Here is a 24061-nt window from a genome sequence, read left to right on the forward strand (position 1 = left end):
TCTGGTAAAACTTCAAAGGAAAAACAAGGGAATTATAACAGGAATACATATAGAATGGTGATTACCTTTGGTGGAGAGAGGACCGTCCAGGAAGCACCAGTGTTAATTGCAGTCTTTAAGTTGGGAAGCTGAGTTCACAGGTGTTGATGCGATCAGTTGTCTCATAACTTGCATGCACTGTAACTAGTTGTGGGTGTTATACAAATGGAATTACTGGTTTCTCTTCGGTTAAAATAAGAAAGATGTAGATTTGTTCAAGCCAAAAAATTGGTTATTTATTTTCATAAATATTTAGAATGCCCTATCTCCAGTTTTATATGGATTTTTATTTGAATCTCAATGCATGCAACTATAACAGCTGGTGGCATTTAGATTCTAAATATTGCTTATTCTCATGTGTATAAATCATTAGAATCAGGTGTTATAATCATCCATTGCTGCAGTAGATAGAAAGTCAGAATAAATATAGTTCTGCAGAGGGAATTATTTGAAGACATAATTTGTATGTTAGAATTCATTTTGATTATATTTTCTAACCTTTTAATAACAAAACCAGTCTATTGGCCTACATGTCAAATGTGTTGCTGGGTGTTTCATTTTATCTATAAGAAACTTATCTCGCAAATTCCTACTTAATTTTCTTTCTTAACACTATTTAACAAATAATTCTTCAGCTCTGTCTTACTGGGCATTGAGGTGTTTCCATGTGCATGCCTGTGCCTTCATTTGGCTTGTTGCAGGCAAAATTGCCTATCACGACTTAGAGCCACCTTTCAGTTACTCAGTTACCATCATACTAACTTCTCTAAACTGATTCTGTAAAATGTCATCTAACTTTTTATTCTGTACATTGACTCAGCCTGATAAATTTTTACAACTATTCTAAGAAACTGAGTAGTTTTCTTTTTTCCACTCAGCTGCTGATAAAGATGATAGTTCAGAAGATTTGTCAGTGCCGAGTAGTCCACATACCGAAGCTATACAACATAGTTCTGTCAGCACATCCAATGGAGTCAGTTCAACTTCCAAGGCAGAAGCTGTAGCCACTTCAGTCCTCACCCAGATGGCGGACCAGAGTACAGAGCCTGTGCTTTCGCAGATTGTCATGGCTCCTTCCTCCCAGTCACAGCCCTCAGGAAGTTGATTAAAAACCTGCAGTGCAGCAGCTTTAGATACTCATTAGTGACTTCAAAGGGAAATCAAGGAAAGACCAGTTTCCATTTATGCGAAATCTGTGGTTGTAAATTTTTTTTTGTTTTTTACTTGAAATTAAATTTGACTCTAAAGTTGGTGTAGCAGCAGTTGATGATCAGACTGAACAAGTTTTTAGTCTCTGGAAAAAGACTGATTTTGCTTTTTTTATAAATATTGTTAGATTTATTAATTTTTCTGTGCTCAATGTGTAAATTGTATTATAATTCATTGTGGTTTATTTCACTTTTAATTTGGGGGTGTTTTAATAAATGGGGGTGTTACTGAATCTCTCTTCCTACTTCCATTTCTTTTGACCACCTCTTAACCCTCAACTATGATGGTAGTTTTGTTATATCATTTATACCAAAGTTCTGCATAGTCCCTATTGACTTTGTAACGTTAACAAGGTCATAAAGCACTAGCAAGAGAAAGAAATTTGCTTTTAATCTTTTGCCTTTTATTTTGCACATTATGCAAAAGGAAGAACATTACCGGACACTTTTTAAGTGAGTGAAATGTGGTAAAAGACATACAGTGCTTTTATGCACACTCTTAGTGAAGATCAGTATAGTGCATTTTCTTTAGGATTTTAAATAAGCATGAATATTGGAATCCTTTATCATTTCAATAATGACTGTTTTTCAAGTCTTAAATTCAGTATTTTAAATCCTATGTTTTGAGGCTAACAAAATATGAAATTATATAAAGTACAATACAGGGTTATCGGATACCTAATAATTTTTTGATATTAGATTTTTGGTTTTGTTTATTTTTTACAGATTTCAGGTTTTAAACTGAGAAGTTTATGCATAATCAAGTAAGGTATGGTTGCCAGAAAAGCCTAAAAATTACTACTTAGAAAATTTAAGACTGTTTACCCCCATTGTCTTGTACTTGCAAGCTAACTTGTACTTATTCTTGTGGAAGCACTGTCATCTTTTAGTAGCAAATTTTGATAACGTTTCTCGTGGGAAAAAATCAGTATCTATCTTTAGAACAATGTAACTATAATGTGGGACACAAGAGTGAGTGGGAGAGTGTGCGTATGTGTGTATGTGTGTGTCTTTCAATAGTTTATGCCAGCAATCTTTGCTTGAATGTTTAATGATGCCTTCGGTGTGATGCTGGCCAATAGATGATTGCAATTTAAGATGTCATTACTGTGCAGGCTTGGATAACTAACATTCCATGATGTAGTTTGTTTCTGATGAGATGATTGTAGGTACACTTTTCTCATTATCCAATCATCTGTGGGATACTGAGTTTTCTAATGTGCCATTATCTATTTTTATTCTGCAGTTATGTTCAAAATACAGTACAATATTTTAAAATAGACAAAATTGTTAAAAATAAAGTAGTAGATGTGTGTAAGAAAACTTTGTAAAATAGTTATGAGTCCTCCCCAGTAGCAACTTCTGGCATTCAAGCAGGATTCCATTATGTAAATATCTGTAACACATTTATAATAAGTTGTGTAGTTTGTTCTGCATCCATACTACACTATTTGCTAAAGTCTCAGTGCCATCTCTGAATGAGACTGACATTTTAAAAATCTGTATGGAATATCCTTGACAATTCAAGGAAATATCCCACCTTGCCTAAGTTCCGAACTGGGAAACATTCAGATTATACAAAGGACAATTCAGGACTTTTAAGTATGAAGATAATAGGAATTTTATTATTTGGCTTATAAAAAATGAGAGCATTTTTTGTTGATAATTCTACTTCTAAAGTTTTTTTTTTTTTTAACTGATTTTATAATTTTCAGGTACTCAATTTCTAATCATGACTTTGCCATAGTTATGCTAAGGAGTTGATCTCAAAGGCACAAAATATGAATTCTTCAAGAAGGCTGTTTTTTATTGTAGTTTGGATGGGTTAGGAAAAGCCTCCGTTTTTCATTCTCCTAGGTCAGTCAGTGCATTTTTCTTAAATTTTATTATTTATGCAAGTTAAAGTTCTTTGGTAACAGGAATTCTTGCAACTGTAAAATAAAACTACATAGATGTAAGAAGTCATGTAAACGGTTAATGAGCTTATTACCAAGGTTAGCAAAACTCATTGTAAATCAGTCTGTACTCAGCAAATAAAAATCATTATTAGTTGTATAAACACAAATTCCATTTTGACTTTCAGGATGTCACACTACTTCTGTACCTAGCATTTTGGGTCCTTATATTTGCAATGTTACACAAACTGTACTATTTTCTTTTATGTGCAGTTTGCATGAGTAAACCATCAAAGAATAAATTCTATCTTTAAATTATGTTCATAATTTGCTTGTTCTTACCTGTCTTTCCTAAAGTAAGATTACATGATAATGGTGTTTTTCTCCTTCAGAATGTTTTTTACCTGAGAAGAACCTAATATTCTGTTTCCTGTGATAAAATTAATTTCTTCTTAGAGACCTTTCTGCTGCAAGGTCACTCAGGCCTCTTTCTTCTTCTCTGCATTCACTTTAACCCCTATCCATACAAAATGAACCTTTAATTTATGTCTGCAGCCCAGAATATTCCCTTACCCACATATACAGCTACTATACACAGATGCACCAGCCTTTGGTTTATCTTGGTAACTGCCTGCCAAAACAACTCTATCTTTTACTCTGAACTGTATAATCTTCCCTTACCCTACCTTCAAACACACTGCTCCCATAATGTTTCATAAATCGATTACCACACCATCCTTCCAGTTGCTGAAGTCAGAACAACCTTGTTCTCACCTTGATTCCTCACTTCTCACTACTCACATCCAACACATCAGGAAATGCTGTTACTTTCAAAATAATACAGAATTCAACCACTCATCCAGTGCTGTCACCCTGATGTGTGCCCTCGTTGTTCCTCACCCAGATTACTGTATACCTTACACCCACCTCCTTTCTTTCACCCTGGCTGCTACAGCCCATCCTCAATACAGGAGCGCCACTGAAGCTTCCCAAACATGCATCAGGTTAGGGCACTCCTCTGCTCCGAGTTCCAGAGCGGCTCCTCATTACACTCAGAGCTGGAGCCCTTCCGGGGGCCCACAAGGTCTGTTCCCCAACCGCATCCCATTATACCTCTGGCCTCGTCTCCTACCACACTGAGCACTAAAGGTGTCCGTTTTTCTTCTAGGCACTGGGTATACACTAACAGCCAGAACACAAAAACCCCTGCTTTGGGGAAGCTTACATTCTAAGTGGGGAGAGGGGTCTTAGGGAAACACAACACAGTATCAGTACATCATCTTCCTATGTTATAAAAGAAGCCAGAAGTGCTAAGTGAAGAAAGACACACCAGATGTGCTGAAGAGCACTGGAGTGATGATAAGTCTTCTCTCTCAGAGCCAATCTGAAAACATATAAAGAAACACGTGGTTATTGTTTCATTTTAAGGTATACATTTCATAAATGTGCTTCATGTAATTACATGATATCAAAGACTTCATGAAGACAAACTGATGTGTTTCTGTAACAAAGTTTGACCAATGATACACTGAGAAACTACACATTTGCTTTATTTCAGAGGATAGGAAAGATAAGAAAATTCCACACAAGAGTTTAAGTGTAGTTCTGCTAATTATCCATCTCTGAAACTATAGTTTGATGTCTGACAATAATAATTTATTTGTGAGAATGTAATTATGAGAGAATCCATTTACTGCTGGGACTTCATCATAAAAATATATACATGTACACACACAGAGACATGTATACACTAAATACCTAAAGAACACAGTTATAAAACCAAGTAGAAAAAAATTTTAATCTGATATTTCTAGATTACCTTGACCATACCACAAGATAATATTTAACTTGTGAAGCAATTAAAATTATACCATTTTATGTTTGATATAATTGTGAAAAATCACTTCTTTAAACTTTCAATAAATACAAATACATTTTTTCTGTGATTCTCATACATTTTTAAGTGAAGATCTTTCTAGCCATCTAAAATTAGACTAAGAATTGGGTTTTCACTGAAGCAAAGTATTAAGATCCGTCTGTGTGGGAGAAAAAAACTCACAAAAAGTAGAATAAGGATTTTTCTGGAGAAATAAATAGTTCTACCATTTAAGTAAATGGTGAATTGCCAATTATACATTGCCACAGAAGTAAAATTAAGGGAAATGTTTCCAGAAGTAAACATTTTTTAATTCTGAAATAACCAACGCCATGTGACATTGGGACCTGCTGTAGCAGTCCAATGCACCAAATATTGTAAAATTTTCAAAAATGTCATAGCACTCAGACTAGAAGAGTTCTGATATTCATCAATGGGCCAGTAAGCTGTATCTTTTTTTCCTCAAATGGACATGCAAATTTTTCCAATGACTATGAGAAGAGGATGGCATGAGCACACCATTGTCATGATCATGGTGCTTCTCTTGCTTTATTTTGCATTAGGTTTTAGATTTCAGAAATAATTCATTGAGCTAGAACCATGGTTTTATCATGCATTACCTCAGTTATTTGGGAAAGTACTTAACGATTATGAATTTCATTTTTAACTATCAAGTCAAATGTAGTTTTACTTTATTAATTTTACAGTAGGCTTTGCTTTCTATGAAAGTAGACAAAAGGGACTGTTCCCTCAAAAGAGGTCTTTTTAAAATTATTTTTGCTTTAATGATTTTTTAAAAGCATGTAAATTAAGAAATGCTGTTTTCCATAACCTGACACAAAAAGGATTTAAATGAAGTTTACCTAACAGAATTTAAGATGATAGAGTTGTCTGAGTTTCTCATAACTGGAAGGAAAGAAATGCATTATGTGATGCTTGAGAAAATGCAAAAATATGTCACTGCCATTATCCTCAAAAAGAAACCCTTTTGCACAGTACAGTATTAATTGATAATTTTTTTTCTTACCAATACTTTTTAAAAATCTCTCGTGTAATTAAACAATAGCTAAATTTCTCTATTTTTAGGAGATGTCCTTGTTAAAATTCTGTTAATAGGATCTAATAATATCATTGAAAAATAAAATGAGTTAGGTAATATAGCTATCAGCATAATTAATTTGAGCATTTAAAACTTATTCAACAGATAATTATTGACTTTCCCCAGTTGCTAAACTCTAGCATTACATCTTAATCTGTTCAGCTCAGCTAATGGATTCTGAGGTAGCTTCCAACATTGAGGTAAACTGCTAAATTATGAACAATCATATCAATAGTCTAAATTAACATATTACAAAGATCTTCAGATATTTTTCATGACAGAAGATCAAAACTGGAAATTCTTTTTTATAGACTAGAGATTATTTATGACAAGAATATTAGATGACAGTTTTGAAAATATCTTTCTATTGTCATTTTCATTGTGGTCTATTTATCTGTAGAAGTTATATAAGTGGCTCAAAAGTAGTAAGCGCTTGAACATATTACTGATCTATAAGAACTTGCATAAAATATTTGTGTGTTTGCTATAACAGTGCATAGATATATATAATTTTTAAATCACTTATCATTTAACAATGCTTTAATCTCTTCCTTAAAGATTTCCCCCAATTTTCTTCTGAATTTCTAACATAAAAATATTAATTTAGGTGTCTCATTTCTCTTGCTGGTGAAAACACTTATGAATATTGGCCCATTAAATGAAGTACCTAATAAGCACGGACTTTGCACTGAGGTGTTGTACTGTAGGGACCACAGTAAAAATAAAGACCAGGATCTTACCGTCAAGGAGAATCCATTTGGAAAGACAAAATATTTGTTACATCTATGACAGTTCAGTTCAGTTGCTCAGTCTTGTCCGACTCTGCGACCCCATGAATCGCAGCACGCAGGCCTCCCTGTCCATCACCAGCTCCTGGAGTTCACTGAGATTGACGTCCATCGAGTCAATGATGCCATCCAGCCATCTCATCCTCTGTCGTCCCCTTCTCCTCCTGCCCCCAATCCCTCCCAGCATCAGAGTCTTTTCCAATGAGTCAACTCTTCGCATGAGGTGGCCAAAGTACTGGAATTTCAGCTTTAGCATCATTCCTTCCAAAGAATTCCAGGGTTGATCTCCTTCAGAATGGACTGGTTGGATCTCCTTGCAGTCCAAGGGACTCTCAAGAGTCTTCTCCAACACCACAGTTCAAAAGCATCAATTCTTCGGCGCTCAGCCTTCTTCACAGTCCAACTATCTAGGTTGGTCATAACTTTTCTTCCAAGGAGTAAGCATCTTTTAATTTCATGGCTGCAGTCACCATCTGCAGTGATTTTGGAGCCCCCAAAATAAAAGTCTGACACTGTTTCCACTGTTTCCCCATCTGTTTCCCATGAAATGATGGGACCGGGTGCCATGATCTTCATTTTCTGAATGATGAGCTTTAAGCCAACTTTTTCACACTCCACTTTGACCTTCATCCAGAGGCTTTTTAGTTCCTCTTCACTTTCTGCCATAAGGGTGGTGTCATCTGCATATCTGAGGTTATTGATATTTCTCCTGGCAATCTTGATTCCAGCTTGTGTTTCTTCCAGTCCAGCGTTTCTCATGATGTACTCTGCATAGAAGTTAAATAAGCAGGGTGACAATATATAGCCTTGACGTACTCCTTTTCCTATTTGAAGCCAGTCTGTTGTTCCATGTCCAGCTGTAACTGTTGCTTCCTGACCTGCATACAGATTTCTCAAGAGGCAGGTCAGGTGGTCTGTATTCCCATCTCTTGAAGAATTTTCCACAGTTTATTGGGATCCACACAAAGGCTTGGCATAGTCAATAAAGCAGAAGTAGATATTTTTCTGAAACTCTCTTGCTTTTTCCATGATCCAGCAGATGTTGGCAATTTGATCTCTGGTTCCTCTGCCTTTTCTAAAACCAGCTTGAACATCAGGAAGTTCATGATTCACATATTGCTGAAGCCTGGCTTGGAGAATTTTGAGCATTACTTGACTAGCGTGTGAGATGAGTGCAATTGTGCGGTAGTTTGAGCATTCTTTGGCATTGCCTTTCTTTGGGATTGGAATGAAAATAGACCTTTTCCAGTCCTGTGGCCACTGCTGAGTTTTCCAAATTTGCTGGTATATTGAGTGCAGCACTTTCACAGCATCATCTTTCAGGATTTGAAATAGCTCAACTGGCATTCCATCACCTCCACTAGCTTTGTTCGTAGTGATGCTTTCTAAGGCCCACTTGACTTCACATTCCAGGATGTCTGGCTCTAGATGAGTGGTCACACCATCGTGATTATCTGGGTCGTGAAGAGCTCTTTTGTACAGTTCTTCTGACAGGAAATAATCAAAAACTACAACTTCTGAAACAGGATTTATAAGTTCACAAAAGGCGGCAAACCATATTTTATTTGAACTTCACTTTTTTTTTTTTTTTTAGTTTTTTATTTTTTAAATTTTAAAATCTTTAATTCTTACATGCGTTCCCAAACATGAACCCCCCTCCCACCTCCCTCCCCATAACATCTCTCTGGGTCATCCCCATGCACCAGCCCCAAGAATGCTGCATCCTGCGTCAGACATAGACTGGCAATTCAATTCTTACATGATAGTATACATGTTAGAATGTCATTCTCCCAAATCATCCCACCCTCTCCCTCTCCCTCTGAGTCCAAAAGTCCGTTATACACATCTGTGTCTCTTTCCCTGTCTTGCATACAGGGTCGTCATTGCCATCTTCCTAAATTCCATATATATGTGTTAGTATACTGTATTGGTGTTTTTCTTTCTGGCTTACTTCACTCTGTGTAATCGGCTCCAGTTTCATCCATCTCATCAGAACTGATTCAAATGAATTCTTTTTTACGGCTGAGTAATACTCCATTGTGTATATGTACCACAGCTTTCTTATCCATTCATCTGCTGATGGACATCTAGGTTGTTTCCATGTCCTGGCTATTATAAACAGTGCTGCGATGAACATTGGGGTACATGTGTCTCTTTCAATTCTGGTTTCCTTGGTGTGTATGCCCAGCAGTGACTTCACCTTAAATTATGAATGAGATGGGTAGAAAGGAAACAAAAGTCACAACAAAAGACCACATAAACGAGTTATGTTTATAGGACAATGGAAAGATAGGAAGAAGAGGGTTAGCAATGAGCAAAACTGCATAGCTGGAATAGGGCTAGTTTATAGAGGGTCCTAAGGCAAAGAGTCAGACATGACTGAGCAACTGAACTGACTGACTGAGTAAGGTATATGTCACCTTCCTTATTTAACTTCTGTGCAGAGTACATCATGAGAAACGCTGGGCTGGAAGAAGCACAAGCTAGAATCAAGATTGCTGGGAGGAACATCAATAACCTCAGATATGCAGATCTGCCACCCTTACGGCAGAAAGTGAAGAGGAACTAAAAAGCCTCTTGATGAAAGTGAAAGAGGAGAGTGAAAAAGTTGGCTTAAAGCTCAACGTTCAGAAAACTAAGATCATGGCATCTGGTCTCATCACTTCATGGCAAATAGATGGGGAAACAGCATCAGACTTTATTTTGCAGGGCCTCCAAAATCACTGCATATGGTGACTGCAGCCATGAAATTAAAAGACGCTTACTCCTTGGAAGAAAAGTTATGACCAACCTAGATAGCGTATTGAAAAGCAGAGACATTACTTTGCCAACAGTGGTCCATCTAGTCAAGGCTGTGGTTTTTCCAGTGGTCATGTATGGATGTGAGATTTGGACTGTGAAGAAGGCTGAGTGCCGAAGAATTGATGCTTTTGAACTGTGGTGTTGGAGAAGACTCTTGGGAGTCCCTTGGACTGCGAGGAGATCCAGCCAGTCCATCCTAAAGGAGATCAGTCCTGGGTGTTCATTGGAAGGACTGATGCTGGAGCTGAAACTCCAATACTTTGGCCAACTCATGCAAAGAGTTGATTTATTGGAAAAGACTAATGCTGAGAGGGATTGAGGGCAAGAAGAGAAGGGGACGACAGAGGATGAGATAGTTGGATGGCATCACCAACTCGATGGACATGAGTTTGAGTAAACTCTCGGAGTTGGTGATGGACAGGGAGACCTGGCGTGCTGCGATTCACTGGGTCGCAAAGAGTCGGACACGACTGAGCAACTGAACTGAACTGAAGGGATTTAGAAAACAGGCAACTATTGACTTGGCTTTAAAAATGCACAACAATAGAAGTCTGGCCCATGTGGCAATCAGCCTGCAAATTGCACTAATCCAAGCATGAGTTGTAACCAGCACTAAGTGGAGAAGAGCCAATTCAGAGCAAAAGGAATAGGAATATCACTCAGCCATTAAAAAGAATGCCTGCAATGCAGGAGATCTGGATTCGATCCCTGGGTCAGGAAGATCCCCTGGAGAACAGAATGGCAACCCACTCCAATATTCTTGCCTGGAGAATTCCATGGACAGATGAGCCTGGTGGGCTACATATACATAGTCCCTGGTCGCAAAGAGTTGGACACGACTGAGTGACTAACACTTTAATTTTCTAATGCCATTTGCAGCAACATGGATGGAGATTATCATACTAAATGAAGCAAGACGGATGTGCAACACTGTGTGATAGCCCTTATACACAGAATCTAAAAAGAAATTATACAAATGAACTTATTTACAGACAGACTCACTGACTTAGAGAACTTACGAACTTAAGGTTACCAGGGGGAAAGGGTTGGGGTGGGGATAGTTAGGGAGTTTGCAATGGACATGGACACACTGCTATATTCTAAATGGATAACCAACAAGGACCTATTGATTAGCACAGGAAACTGCACAATGTTATGTGGCAGACTGGATGGGAGGGGACTTTGGGACAGATTGGGCACAGGTATATGTATGACTAAGTCCCTCTGCGCTGCACCTGAAACCATCACATTACTAATCAGCTATACTCCAATATGGGCTTCCCCAGTGGCTCAGCAGGAAAGAATCTGTCAGCAGTGCAGGAGACAGGTTCAGTCCCTCGGTCGAGAAGGTCCTTGGAGGAGGGCATGGCAGCCCACTCCAGTATTCTTGCCTGGAGAATATCATGGACAAAGGAGCCTAGCAGGCTACAGTCCACAGGGTCACTGACTGCAGCGACTGAGCGCACACGCACGTGCACATACTCCAATATACAATAAAATAGTTGTTTTTTAAAAGACTTCCTAGTCAGACAAAAATTAATTACAGAGGAAAAAATGTAAAAGCAGCGACATACAAGGAAATCCCCATAGGATTATCAGCCGATTTTTTCAGCAGAAACTCTGCAGGCAAGAAGAGCGTGGCATGATACACTTAGAGTGGTGAAAAGGGAGAACCTACAACCAAGACTACTACCTAGGCAGGCTCTCATTCATATTCGACAGAGAAATCAAAAGCTAAGAAAATTAAGCACTACCAAACCAGCTTCACAACAAATTCTAAGGGAATTTCTCTAGGAGAGTGGGAGGGAGGGAAGGCCACAGCTAGAAATAAAATTACAAATGGGAAAGGTCATCAGTAAAGAAAAACATACAATAAGAGTAGGAAATTATCCATACACAAAAATGATGAAACCAATGACTAGGAGAAGAGAGTACAAACACCAGAAATGGGAATGCATTTGAAATTAAGAGACCAGCAACTTAACCTTCAGGCAGCCTGAATATCAAATAGCTCATGCAATTCAATATTTTAAATAAGAGTCAAAAAACGGGAAGACCTAAATGACATTTCTCCAAAGAAGACATACAGATAGCCAAGAGACACATGAAAAGATGCTCAGCATCACTAATTATTAGAGAAATGCATATCAAAACAAAATAAGGTATCACTTCATACTGGTCATAATGGCCATCAAAAAATCGACAAACAATAAATGCTGGAGAGGATGTGGAAAAAAGGGAACCCTCTTGCACTGTTGCTGGGAATGTAAATTGATACAGCTACTATGGAGAGGTGGACTGTGAAGAAAGCTGACCGCCAAAGAACTGATGCTTTTGAACTGTGGTGTTAGAGAAGACTGTTGAGAGTCCCTTGGACTGCAAGGAGATCCAACCAGTCCATCCTAAAGATCAGCCCTGGGTGTTCTTTGGAAGGAATGATGCTAAAGTTGAAACTCCAGTTCTTTGGCCACCTCATGGGAAGAGTTGACTCATTGGAAAAGACTCTGATGCTGGGAGGGATTGGGGGCAGGAGGAGAAGGGGACGACAGAGGATGAGATGGCTGGATGGCATCACCAACTCGATGGACATGAGTTTGAGTGAACTCTGGGAGTTGGTGATGGACAGGGAGGCCTGTTGTGCTGCAGTTCATGGGGTTGCAAAGAGTCGGACACGACTGAGCAACTGAACTGAACTATGGAGAACAGTTTGGCGATTCCTTAAAAAAAAAAAAACTAAAAATAGATCTACCATATCACCCAGCAATCCCCCTTGAAAAAAAAAACATATACCTTGAAAAAAAACATCCTTTGAGAAGACACATGCACCCTAGTGTTCACCGCAGCACTATTTACAAGAGCTAGAAGCCACCAAAATGTCCATCAACAGGTGAATGGATAAAGAAGTTGTGGTACATATATAATGGAATATTACTCATTCATAAAAAATAACAAAATTGGGTCATTTGTAGAGACAATTGACAATTGACATTTGAATGGACCTAGAGCCTGTCATACAAAGTAAGTCAGAAAGAGAAAAATAAATATCCTATATTAACACATGTATGTCGAATCTAGTAAAATGGTATGGAGATGCAGGCATAGAAACAGATGGGTGGACGTGGTGGGGGCAGGGGCAGGCTGGAAGGGCGGATGAATTGGGAGACTGGGATCGGCATGAATACACTACTATATGTAAAATAGATGGCTAGTGGGAACCTGCTATGTAGTGCAGGGGGTTCAGCTTGATGCTCTGTGATAACTAGATTGGTGGGATGACGTGGGCTGGGAGGGAGGGCCAAGAGGGAGGGGATATATGTATACATACAGTCAATTCACTGTGTTGGACAGCAGAAACCAACACAACTACACCCCATTTAAAAAAATAAAACCTTATGGGAACTGCACACCAAAAAACTACATTAGATAACACACAAGACAAAGAAACCTAAACACAACACTAAGAATAGATAGTCATCAAATCACAAAAGAACAAAAGAGGGGAGGGAGGAAAAAACACCTGCAAAAAACAAATCCAAAACAAAATGGTAATAGGATATACATATTGTATGTATGTTAATAGATGTAAATAGATTAAATGCTCCAAACAAAAGATATAGACTAGCTAATGGATACGAAAACAAGACCTGTATATATGCTGTCCACAAGGAACCCACCCACTTCAGATCTAGGGACACATACAGACTGAAAGGGAATGAAAAAAGGTATTCTATACAAATGGAAATCCAAAGAAAGCTGGAGTAGCAATACAAATCAGACAAAAATAGACTTAAAGACTGCTGTAAGAAACAAGGAAGGGCACTATAGGATGAACAAGGGATCAGTACCAGAAGACAATCTAACAATTTTAAACACACATGCACTCAACACAGGAGCACCTTAATATATAAGGCAAACACTAACAGCCATAAAAGGAGAAATCGAAAGTAACACAGTAATAGTGGGGGACTTTAACACCTCACTTACACCAATGGACAGGTTACTGTATGGTCTTGGCACAAAAACAGATCAACAGAACAGGAAAGTCCAGAGACAAAACCATGCACCTATGGTCAACTAATCTATGTCAAAGGAGGCAAGACTATACAACAGAGAAAAGATAGTCCCTTCAGTAAGTGGTGCTGGGAACATTGGACAGCTACATGCAAAAGAATGAAATTAGAACTCTTAACACCATGCACAAATGACTGTGTCAAAATGGATTACAGACCTAATCCTAATCTCAAAATGGATTAAAGACCTAAATATAAGGCTGGATAATATAAAACTCTTAGAGGAAAATATAGAAGACCACTCTGACATTTATTCTAGCAATATCTTTTTTAATCCACCTCCTGAAGGAAATAAAAAGACAATTGGGACCTAATTAAATGTAAAAGCTTTTGCATAGCAAAGGAAACCATAAACAAAATGAAAAGACAACCTACAGAATGGGAGAAAATATTTGCAAAGTGACCGATAAGAGGTTAACCTCCAAAATATAGAAACAGCTCATGCAGCTCAATAACAACAACAACAAAAATGGGCAAAAGATCTAAATAGACATTTCTCCAAAAGACATACAGATGGCCAACAAGCACATGTAAAGATGCTAGGAATCACCAATACAATAAGGTATCACCTCACACTGGTCAGAATGTGTGCATGCTAAGTTGCTTCAGTCATGTCTGACTTCTGTGACCCCATGGACTGTAGCCTGTGAGGCTCCTCTGTCCATGGGATTCTCCAGGCAAGAATACTGGAGTGAGTTGCCATTTCCTCCTCCAGGGATCGTCCTGACCCTGGGATTGAGCCCGCGTCTCTTACGTTTCCTGCATTGGCAGGCAAGTTCTTCACCACTAGCGCCACCAGAATGGCCATCATCAAAAACTCTACAAACAATAAATGCTGAAGAGGATATGGAGAAAGGGGAACCCCTCCTACACTGTTTGTGGGAATGTAAATTGGCACAACCATCATGGACAGTTGTCCTCAAAAAAATAAATATGATCCAGCAATCCTACTCTCAAAAAGATACACACACCCCAATATTTATTGCAGCACTATTTACAATAGCTAAGACATGGATGAAATCTAAATGTCCATCAACAGAGAAATAGATAAAGATGTGATACTTACACAAAATGGATTTTAGCCATAAAAAAGAATGAAATAATGCCATTTACAGCAACATGGATGGACCTAGAGGTTATCATACTAAGAGAAGTAAATCAGACAGAGGAAATCAAATATCACATGGTATTGCTTATATATATGGAATCTTAAACATGGTACAAATGAGCTTATTTACAAAATAGAAAGAGTCACAGATGCAAAAAACAAACGTGGTTACCAGAGGGGAAAGGGGGAGGGGGCTAAATTAGGAGATCGGGATTGAAAAATACACACTACTTTATACAAAATAGATAACTAAGCAGTACCTATTGTATAGCACAGGAAACTACTCAATATTCTGTAATAACCTATATGGGAAAAGAATCTAAAAAGAATGGCTGTATGCATAACTGATTCACTTTGCTGTACACCTGAAACAGCATTGTAAATCAACCATACACCATTAATTTAAAAAAAAAAAAAACATAAAATGGAGAAAGAACAATCTCTTCAATAAACAGTGTTGAAAAACTGGACAGCCATATGCAAAAGAATGAAGCTGGACCACCATCTTATACCATACACAGAGATTAACTCAAAGTTGATTAAAGACTTGAACATTAGCCCTGAAACCATAAAACTCAAAAACAGGAGGTAAACACCATGAAGTTGGTATTGGAAACAATTTTTTGGATTTGATACTGAAAGGCAACAAAAGCAAAGATAAATAAGTAGGAGTACATCAGACTAAAAAGGTTCTGTACAGCAAAAGAAATCAACAAAATGAAAAGGCAACATACCAAATGGAAAATGTTTGAAAGTCATATATCTGATATGGGACTAATAGCCATACTAGATAAAGAACTCACACAACAGAAAAAAATAAATAATAAAGCCTATTCAATTGAAAAATTACATACAGAAGAAAATGGTAAATTTCACCACAGATTTCTTATCCAAATAAGCAAGTCTCTTTTGTGTCTCCTTAAAATGGCTGGAGAAGACTGACGAATCTAGATTTCTATATTCAGTGAAAATACTTTTCAAAGATGAAAGACAAATAAGGATTTGTTAGACAAGCAAATACTGAAAGAATTTATTAATTTCAGAATTGCACTGCAAGAAATGTCAAAAGAAGTCTTTCAAGCAGTGTTGACAGACAAAAACTCAGATTGACAAAAAGGAAATTTTCTAGAAATGGTTAAAATGAAAGTAAATATAAAAGTTTTTATGTCTAATCACATTTTTTCTAATGTCTAATCACATTTACAATGTTGTATTAGTTTCAGGTGTATGGCAAAGTGAATCACTAACTGTCTAAAGCAAAAATAAGAGCAATAGATAGCATAGGCAAAAGTTATATATATGACCACAGTTACATATATGACACAAGGCGGAAGGAGAGATTGAAATAATACTGTTGTAAGATTCTCATACTGTATGTGAAGTATATGGTACCATTTAAAGATACAGTATGATTAAGATAAATGTTGTAAATCCTAGGTCTACTACTAAGAAAAATGTATAAATAATATCCTCTTTAAACAAATTATATAAACCACAAATTAATATGAAAAAACAATGATACAGAAATTTCTCATCAGATTAGAAAAATAGGTCAGATGTGACCAGGTATTGGGGGAGCATGTGAGAACATTAGAACAGGTGGAAGCATATATTGGTGCCATGACTTCAAAGAGCAACTTGATAACACTTTATAAAGCTGATGACAGTGTCACGTCTCTTGTCTAATTTTCTATAAATGTTTCATAAAGTATAATTTTAAAATAAAATATTGCATTAAATAATTCTACTAAAATCACACTAAATTTTTCAGAGTAGCACATTGCCAGTTTTTCACGGAACATCATGCATCCACGTGTGTTGTCGCATCCAATCCTTTAGGACCCCATGGACTGCAGGCTGCCAGGCGCCTCTGTTCATGGAATTTTTCAGGCAAGAATACTGGAGTTAGTTGCCATTTCCTTCTCCAGAGGATCCTCCCGACCCAGGGATTGAACATGCATCTCCTACACTGGCAGGTGGACTCTTTACCAGTGAGCCACTTCAGAGATTCAGTTCAGTTCAGTTTCTCAGTCGTGTCTGACTCTTTGCGATCTCATGGACTGCAGCACCCCAGGCTTCCCTGTCCATCACCAACTCCCGGAACTTACTCAAGCTCATGTCCATCGAGTCGGTGATGCCATCAAACCATCTCATCCTCTGTCGTCCCCTTCTCCTCCCACCTTCAATCTTTCCCAGCATCAGGGTCTTTTCCAGTGAGTCAGTTCTTCACATCAGGTGGCCAAAGTATTGGAGTTTCAGCTTCACCAATGAATATTCAGGACTGATTCCCTTTAGGATTGACTGGTTGTATCTCCTTGCAGTTCAAGGGACTCTCAAGAGTCTTCTCCAACATCACAGTTCAAAAGCATCAATTCTTTGTCGCTCAGCTTTCTTTATGGTCCAACTCTTACACCTGTACGTGACTACTGGAAAAACCATAGCTTTGACTAAACGGACCTTTGTTGGCAAAGTAATGTCTCTGCTTTTTAATATTCCATCTAGGTTTGTCATAGCTTTTCTTCCAAGGAGCAAGCGTCTTTTAATTTCATGGCTGCAGTCACCATCTACAGTTGATTCTGGAGCCCAAGAAAATAAAGTATCTCACTGTTTCCATTGTTTCCCCATCTTTTTGCCATGAAGTGATGCCATGATCTTAGTTTTCTGAATGTTTTACCTGCGAGGTAAAACCTGCTTTTTAAAACACCATGATCAAATCCCAATTCCTACATGTTGCTTCTTTTGAAGGTATTCAAAATCTTAAATATAGACAAATAGGTACAACAAGAGCAGCAAATTTGAAACAAGTAGCCAGTGATTTTTTACCCTAAAATGCCACTGCTGACCAGCTTTTGATATATTCAATGTGCTTCTGAGATTTTATGTCCTACATTTGTGTGAAATACTCTTTTGGACAGAGAAAAGATATTGATATAGCACTAGGTCATTCTCCTTCAAGACAAAGCAAAATGGACCCAATTTACGCAATGCATACCAGAACCTCTTTCTGAAACTAAAAGAACAAATGTTGTATCTTCCCAAATGGAAAGTCTATTAGGAAAATGACATTTAGAAGGAAAGTCAATAGTTAGGAGTTTTTTAAAAAGCTTTTTTTTCCTGATCTTAAGATCAGATGTGGGGGTGAAGGAGAGACTGGGGTGAATTGAGAGAGTAGCATTGAAAATACACATTACCAAATGCAAAATTAGATGGCCAGTGGAAATTTACTGTATGATGCAGACAGCTCAAATTCAGTGCCCAGTGATGACCTAGAGGGGTGGAATGGGGTGGGAGTTTGAAGAGAGAGGGGACATACATATACCTGTGACTGATTCATGTTGATGTATGGCAGAAACCAACACAATATTGTAAGGCAATTATCCTCCAATCAAAATAAAGTGACAACTATACTTCAATAAATTTTTTAAAAATATATCTAACTGTAAACTGGTATATTTATGTTCTACTTAATGACTAGCAAGCAGAAGCCACTAAGAAATTCACTACAAAAATACTGTATGGAACCTAATAAATATTGTGAAAATATTAAAATCTTGATTTACATGCTAATTACAACTATGTAAAGAGATGTACAGGATAAGATGAAGTAAACATATTTTCAAAGAAAAATGTATCTGTTTTCCCAATGATTTAACTTTTTTTTTTTTTTGGAATTTTGCATTTTCATTTTGGATGTTTGCTGTTTTGGGAGAACTTGAGGATGGAGATAATGTGGAATGTAACCCTACCTCCTCCAAACAAATAAAAATGCTGTATATAATATTTGAAATATTTCAATATACAGCTGAGCTATAAAGCAAGAGGAGTGCCATAAATAAAGAGGACACCCACAGCAGAGAGTTGGATTTGAAGTTAGGTGTCCTTGGCCAGTGAGAGACTGCCCTGCACTCCCATTATAAAGCCAGAGCCAGGAAAGCATGACACCAATAAAACTAATCCCTGGCAGAAGAACTGATTCTATGTCTTTCCAGCAATATCTGTACACTATAGAGAAGAGCACAGTTTTCAGTGGAAGACGGTGATCTCTACAGCAATCTACTCCCTTGCTTTGGCTATGTTTTGTTGTGGGTTTTTTTTTCAGACAAGCAAGGGTTCTATTTGGGGAAATGCCTGTGAGAGAAAAGGTGAAGGAGCCTGATAAAGCTGACCCCTCATAAAATAGAGAAGGGAAGGTAGAGAGGAGGCTAAAGAAGGGTCATCAGGGCCATGGGATTGGGGATATCCTTGAGCCAAAGTTCACTCTCAGAGGGGCCCCCATATCCCAGCCACACCCAGGCTTTGGTTAGAAGCAGCTGGGAAGAGGGGTGTGTGGCCACAGCGCAAACGTGGCCATGGATTTCAGAGGCGGCAGCTGGGGCCCTCAGTCAGTGATGCTCCCTGTACTTGAAGGTCTGTCTCCCGCTCCCTCACTGGGCTGTTGCAAAGATCCAAAGAAAAAATGACATGCAAGGACACTGAGAAGAGGCTAAGGTGATTGCTAAACTCGGAATCCTGCCTTCCTGCTTGAGTCTTGACTGCATTTCCCCCCTTCTCTGGCTATCAAATATTGAGCATACTCTTCTTCCCATACTGAACAGACTCTCATCTTCCAAAGGAAGAAAACCGGAAGTCCCATCAAGTGACTACATCCAGTTCAAAGTCCAGGGCTGATGCAGCACACACCTCTCTCTGAGATCTGGATTTGGCTCTGTGTGACCTCATAACACATGAACTAGTGGACATGTTATCTTCCCTCAGACCCCCCAGTACTCTTACTGCTGCTGCTGCTAAGTCGCTTCAGTCGTGTCCGACTCTGTGCGACGCCATAGACGGCAGCCCACCAGGCTGCCCCGTCCCTGGGATTCTCCAGGGAAGAACACTGGAGTGCGTTGCCATTTCCTTCTCCAATGCAGGAAAGTGAAAAGTGAAAGTGAAGTCGCTCTGTTGTGTCCAACTCTTCGTGACCCCATGGACTGCAGCCCACCAGGCTCCTCTGTCCATGGGATTTTCCAGGCAAGAGTACTGGAGTGGGTTTAGTACTCTTACTAAACCACTGCAAATTCAGGAGAGGATAACTACTAGAGATACTTCCCTCCAGAAAAAGGACCACCGGAGGGCACACAGCAATCACTGGTCTGCAGCAACTGTGGAATCTGATGGGACAGGCATTGTGAGGATTCTTTTTGCTGGCAGTTGGGTAGTTTCCTGGATGAGACCTGATGCCACTTGTTGGTGGAATTTCCCTTTTCTCTGTGGCCCCGGATCACCTTTCTGGAGGTTCTTCCACGTTCTGTATCCTCTTTGGCCACATCATGGGCGATGTTGTTGATTTCACAGCCTAGTTCCTGCCTCTGCAAGCTGGGGGGCCAGAGAGTGTTTCAATCTGTCAAAAGCTCTTTATTCTAGGCTCAGAGATTCTTCTGCAATATAATTTTCTCAAAATCTCAACTGGCTTATGATCTCTTTGTTTCAAGTTAGTGTCATGAGCCAGTAGGCACACCCAACTTTCATTCCAATTCTCAGCTTTCCAAAATCATCACTTTACTACATTAATGTCTCACTCCCAGGCCCCTCTCCCTCTCTCTAATCACTGGCAGTTTGATGCCATCAGACTTCAGTGAGAAGACTCAATCCCTTGTTGCTGGGTTTTTTACTGATTGGCTTTTGATATTCAAACTTTTTCTTCAGGTCTCTTATTCTTTGGAGTGTAGGAGTAGGTAGCTTCTCAAATGTGCCACTCTAGTCCCCTCAGACCTAGACAAGACGGACTACTGCCCTCGGCTCCATACTTCAGCGAGTCTCTGTGTCACTCAAGATCTGACAGTCAGCCCCGGCACAGCACCAACAGCTGCTCTCACAACTCACACCATTCAGGCCCCACGAATACACTTGTCTACATCTCTTTCATGTATCATCAAAACAAAGTAACTACATCAGAGTGACATGCACCTTCGTGGGCTGTCACTGCTGATGTCAGAGACGAACACCAATTTGTAGTGGATGGAAGATTCAAGTTATGGAAGTGAAAGGAAAAAGACTAACTTGTCAAATCTCTTCTCTGAACATGAACGCAATAGATTCACACACAAAGTACTACTTCCCAGTAATGTCAAGTGCTCATTTTCTTTTCCTGTTCCAATCTGTAGTATTGTCAGAAGATGTACATCGTGCCAGAGAAACATTGTGCAATATTAATAATTCATGTTACTCTTAAATGTGTAAATATCAGGTCTAGATGCATGCATAAAGTGATGCCAGTTTCCTTTATATTGGCAACTGGATAGACACTGAACACTAAAATTGCAATAAAAATTATAAAATAGCAATAAGATTAACATTTCAAATTTTAAAGTTATTTATGCTTATTAACTTGATTTATAAGTTTAATATCCATATATTACAATTTTATTTTACCTTTGCATAGATTGAAAATTTTGCTATTTATGGGAGAAAATGTTTTTGAAAATAAAATAATTTTAATTTTTTATTTTGACTTTGCATCCATATAATTTTCCACTTTGATAAAATTCTATTTAAATTTTTATACTTTGAATAATTACTTTGCTTTTAACCCCTTATATCACTACTAGCAAAAGAACAGGAGGAATGTAAAATTTTTACTATATCTATAATTAGTGATTTCATAAAAGAATTATATCAAATGTCATAAATTTTATTTCTTAATTTTCTTACTCATGTAATATTATTGGCCCAACAAAGACCACTTAAAATACGTGCAATAATTATCTGTGACATTTTGTTGACTCTCAGTCATAAAAAATAGATTTAAACTAGCTTTTATTTTTTCATTATGGAACTATATTTGTTAAGACAGGAAGGTGGAACATATTTTATTTAATATTTTATCTCCATTTATAACTTTCACATATCTAGACAACTGAATATACATCTTTCTGACCTCAGAAATGTTATGGGCAAGCCTACCTACAAGGCCTCAAATTCCAAGATTCTCTTTATTCCCTTTCATTTGTGTGTGCAAACTGAACAATTCTTAACCATCTTAAACATTGCTTATCACCGTGCCAAAATTGGGGGGAGGGGACTCTTGAAAGTCTCAAATCAACAATTCCATGGATCACAAATGTCATTTCTACTCACAACCAACGATCAGTCACACAGCTTAACCCACCACAAGGGGACTGGAAAGATTTGGTCAGCACAGATGATGTGTTATTTTCCTATTTTACAGATGAGGCAATGAAAGTCTAAGAAAGTCGGGTCACGTGGTTACCCGAGCAACAGAGTCAGAATTTAAACACAGACAATTTAGGTTATGAACCTATTTTTTTCTTTTAACCACTATGCTACAAAAATCCCCTGGGAATCTGAAGAAATCTTGGGTACTGCTCTGAACATGTACAAAATGTGAGGTCAGGGTTCAAGTTGATCTCATACAGTTCTCAAGGATCCAAGAAAGCCACACTAATATCTAAGGGTAATTTTCTTACAGTGTTCTGACCCTAGAACTGCGCACCCAGCCGAATTATCTTTTATATGTATCAGTACCAACATTACTGAGGAGATAAACATCCAAGAGCCTCTTGATGAGGATGAAAGAGGAGAGTGAAAAAGCTGGGGCTTGGAACTCAATAAAACTAAGCTCATGGAATCCAGTCCCATCACTTCATGCAAATAAAAGGGGGAAAACTGAAGGCAGTGACAGATTGTATCTTCTTGGGCTCCAAAATCACTGCAGATGGTGACTACAGCCATGAAACCAGAGCTATGACAAACTACACAGTGTATTAAAAAGCAGAGGCATCACTTTGCCCACAGAGATCCATGTAGTCAAAGCTATGGTTTTTCCAGTAGTCATGTACAGATGAGATGTGAGAGTTGGACCATAAAGAAGGCTGAGCACCGAAGAACTGATGCTTTTGAACCGTGGTGCTGGAGAAGACTCTTGAGAGTTCTTTGGACTGTGAGGAGATCAAACTAGTGAATCCTAAAGGAAATCAACCCTGAATATTCATTGAAAGGACTGATACTGAAGCTTAAGCTCCAATACTTTGGCCATCTAATGTGAAGAGCTGACTCTCTGAAAAAGACTCTGATGCTGGGAAAGAATGAAGGCAAAAGGAGAAGAGGGTGGCAGAGGATGAGATAGTTAGATACCATCACCAACTCAATGGACATGAATTTGAGCAAATTCCAAGAGATAGTGGAGAACAGAGGAGCCTGGTGTGCTGAAGTCCATGGCGTTGCAAAGTCAGAAATGACTTAGTGACTGAACAGCAACTATACATCCAAAGGCGCTGGAGGTTCATTTTCTTACCTCTCTCAGTAGCTTAACAAGAAGCCCATTTAGCAGGTTTAAATGAGCCCAGTAGAAGAACAGGTTAAAACCAAAGGCTGAGCTCTGGAGGCTCTTTATTAGCCTCCTGAACCAGGAAACCCCACTGTTATATCCACTAAGTGTTCCTCCATCTTCCCTATAAATATATAAAGTACTTTGGGGGCCTCCTTTCCCGGCAGCCATTCCACATGCATGCAGTCCACATAGGTCACACCAAGATCACCCTTCTGTGGAGTAATGGGAGCTCCGGGCACAGATGCCTTGTGCTACTTCTCCGTTTTTTTTCCCCTAAATAATCTTAAGTCAATATTACATGACACTACTGACATGCGTGACATTCACGACAAGACACACTTTCAACATCCAGGAATCCAGAATCTAGGCAACATACACACAGTTCATTTTTTTCCTGAAAAAAAAAAACCCAGGGGAGGAAAAGGAATAACATAAAATAAGATCTGTTATACCAAAGAGTTATGAAAATAAAACCAATAAAATGTGGTAAGTCCAAATAATTCTTGTGAATTTAATTAGAACTGTTTAAGAAAGTCTTTAAATGTTATAGGCATAAAAAATTAATCATCTGGAACAAAAGCTTAACATGGTTTCAACAAATCTTGAAAGATACGGTGGGGTGATGCCCCCAACAGAATGAAAGTGTACTAGAGTTCTTGGTCTGTTTTGAAGATAGCTATTCTCAATATCCATTTTCCCCATCCTAAATAGCACTTGGAATCCTTAGTGCCATTTGGCCATCCAGCTACAGATTAATGTGTTGGGCAGGGTCCATTCAGGAAAGCTGAAGCCATACTAAGTAAATAGTAAGAATTTAATATAAGAAATTAGTTTAACAGCTGTTAGG

The 24061-nt window shown here is 38.3% G+C and overlaps 1 protein-coding gene across 9 annotated transcripts in view; it reads left to right on the forward strand.

Annotated features, from left to right (window-relative positions):
• ATF2 (activating transcription factor 2) overlaps nt 1–3469 on the forward strand; it is a 79658-nt gene extending 76189 nt beyond the window's left edge. For all 9 annotated transcript variants that reach the window (XM_060409743.1, XM_060409744.1, XM_060409741.1 and 6 more), the window contains one exon: nt 918–3469. In XM_060409743.1, coding sequence (XP_060265726.1) covers nt 918–1144 — 227 coding nt within the window. In that variant the 3' untranslated portion in view covers nt 1145–3469. The remainder of the gene's footprint in view (nt 1–917) is intronic.
• Nucleotides 3470–24061: the final 20592 nt, after the last annotated feature.

Source organism: Ovis aries, chromosome 2 (assembly GCF_016772045.2).
Source record: "Ovis aries strain OAR_USU_Benz2616 breed Rambouillet chromosome 2, ARS-UI_Ramb_v3.0, whole genome shotgun sequence".
Taxonomy (NCBI): Eukaryota; Metazoa; Chordata; class Mammalia; order Artiodactyla; family Bovidae; genus Ovis; species Ovis aries.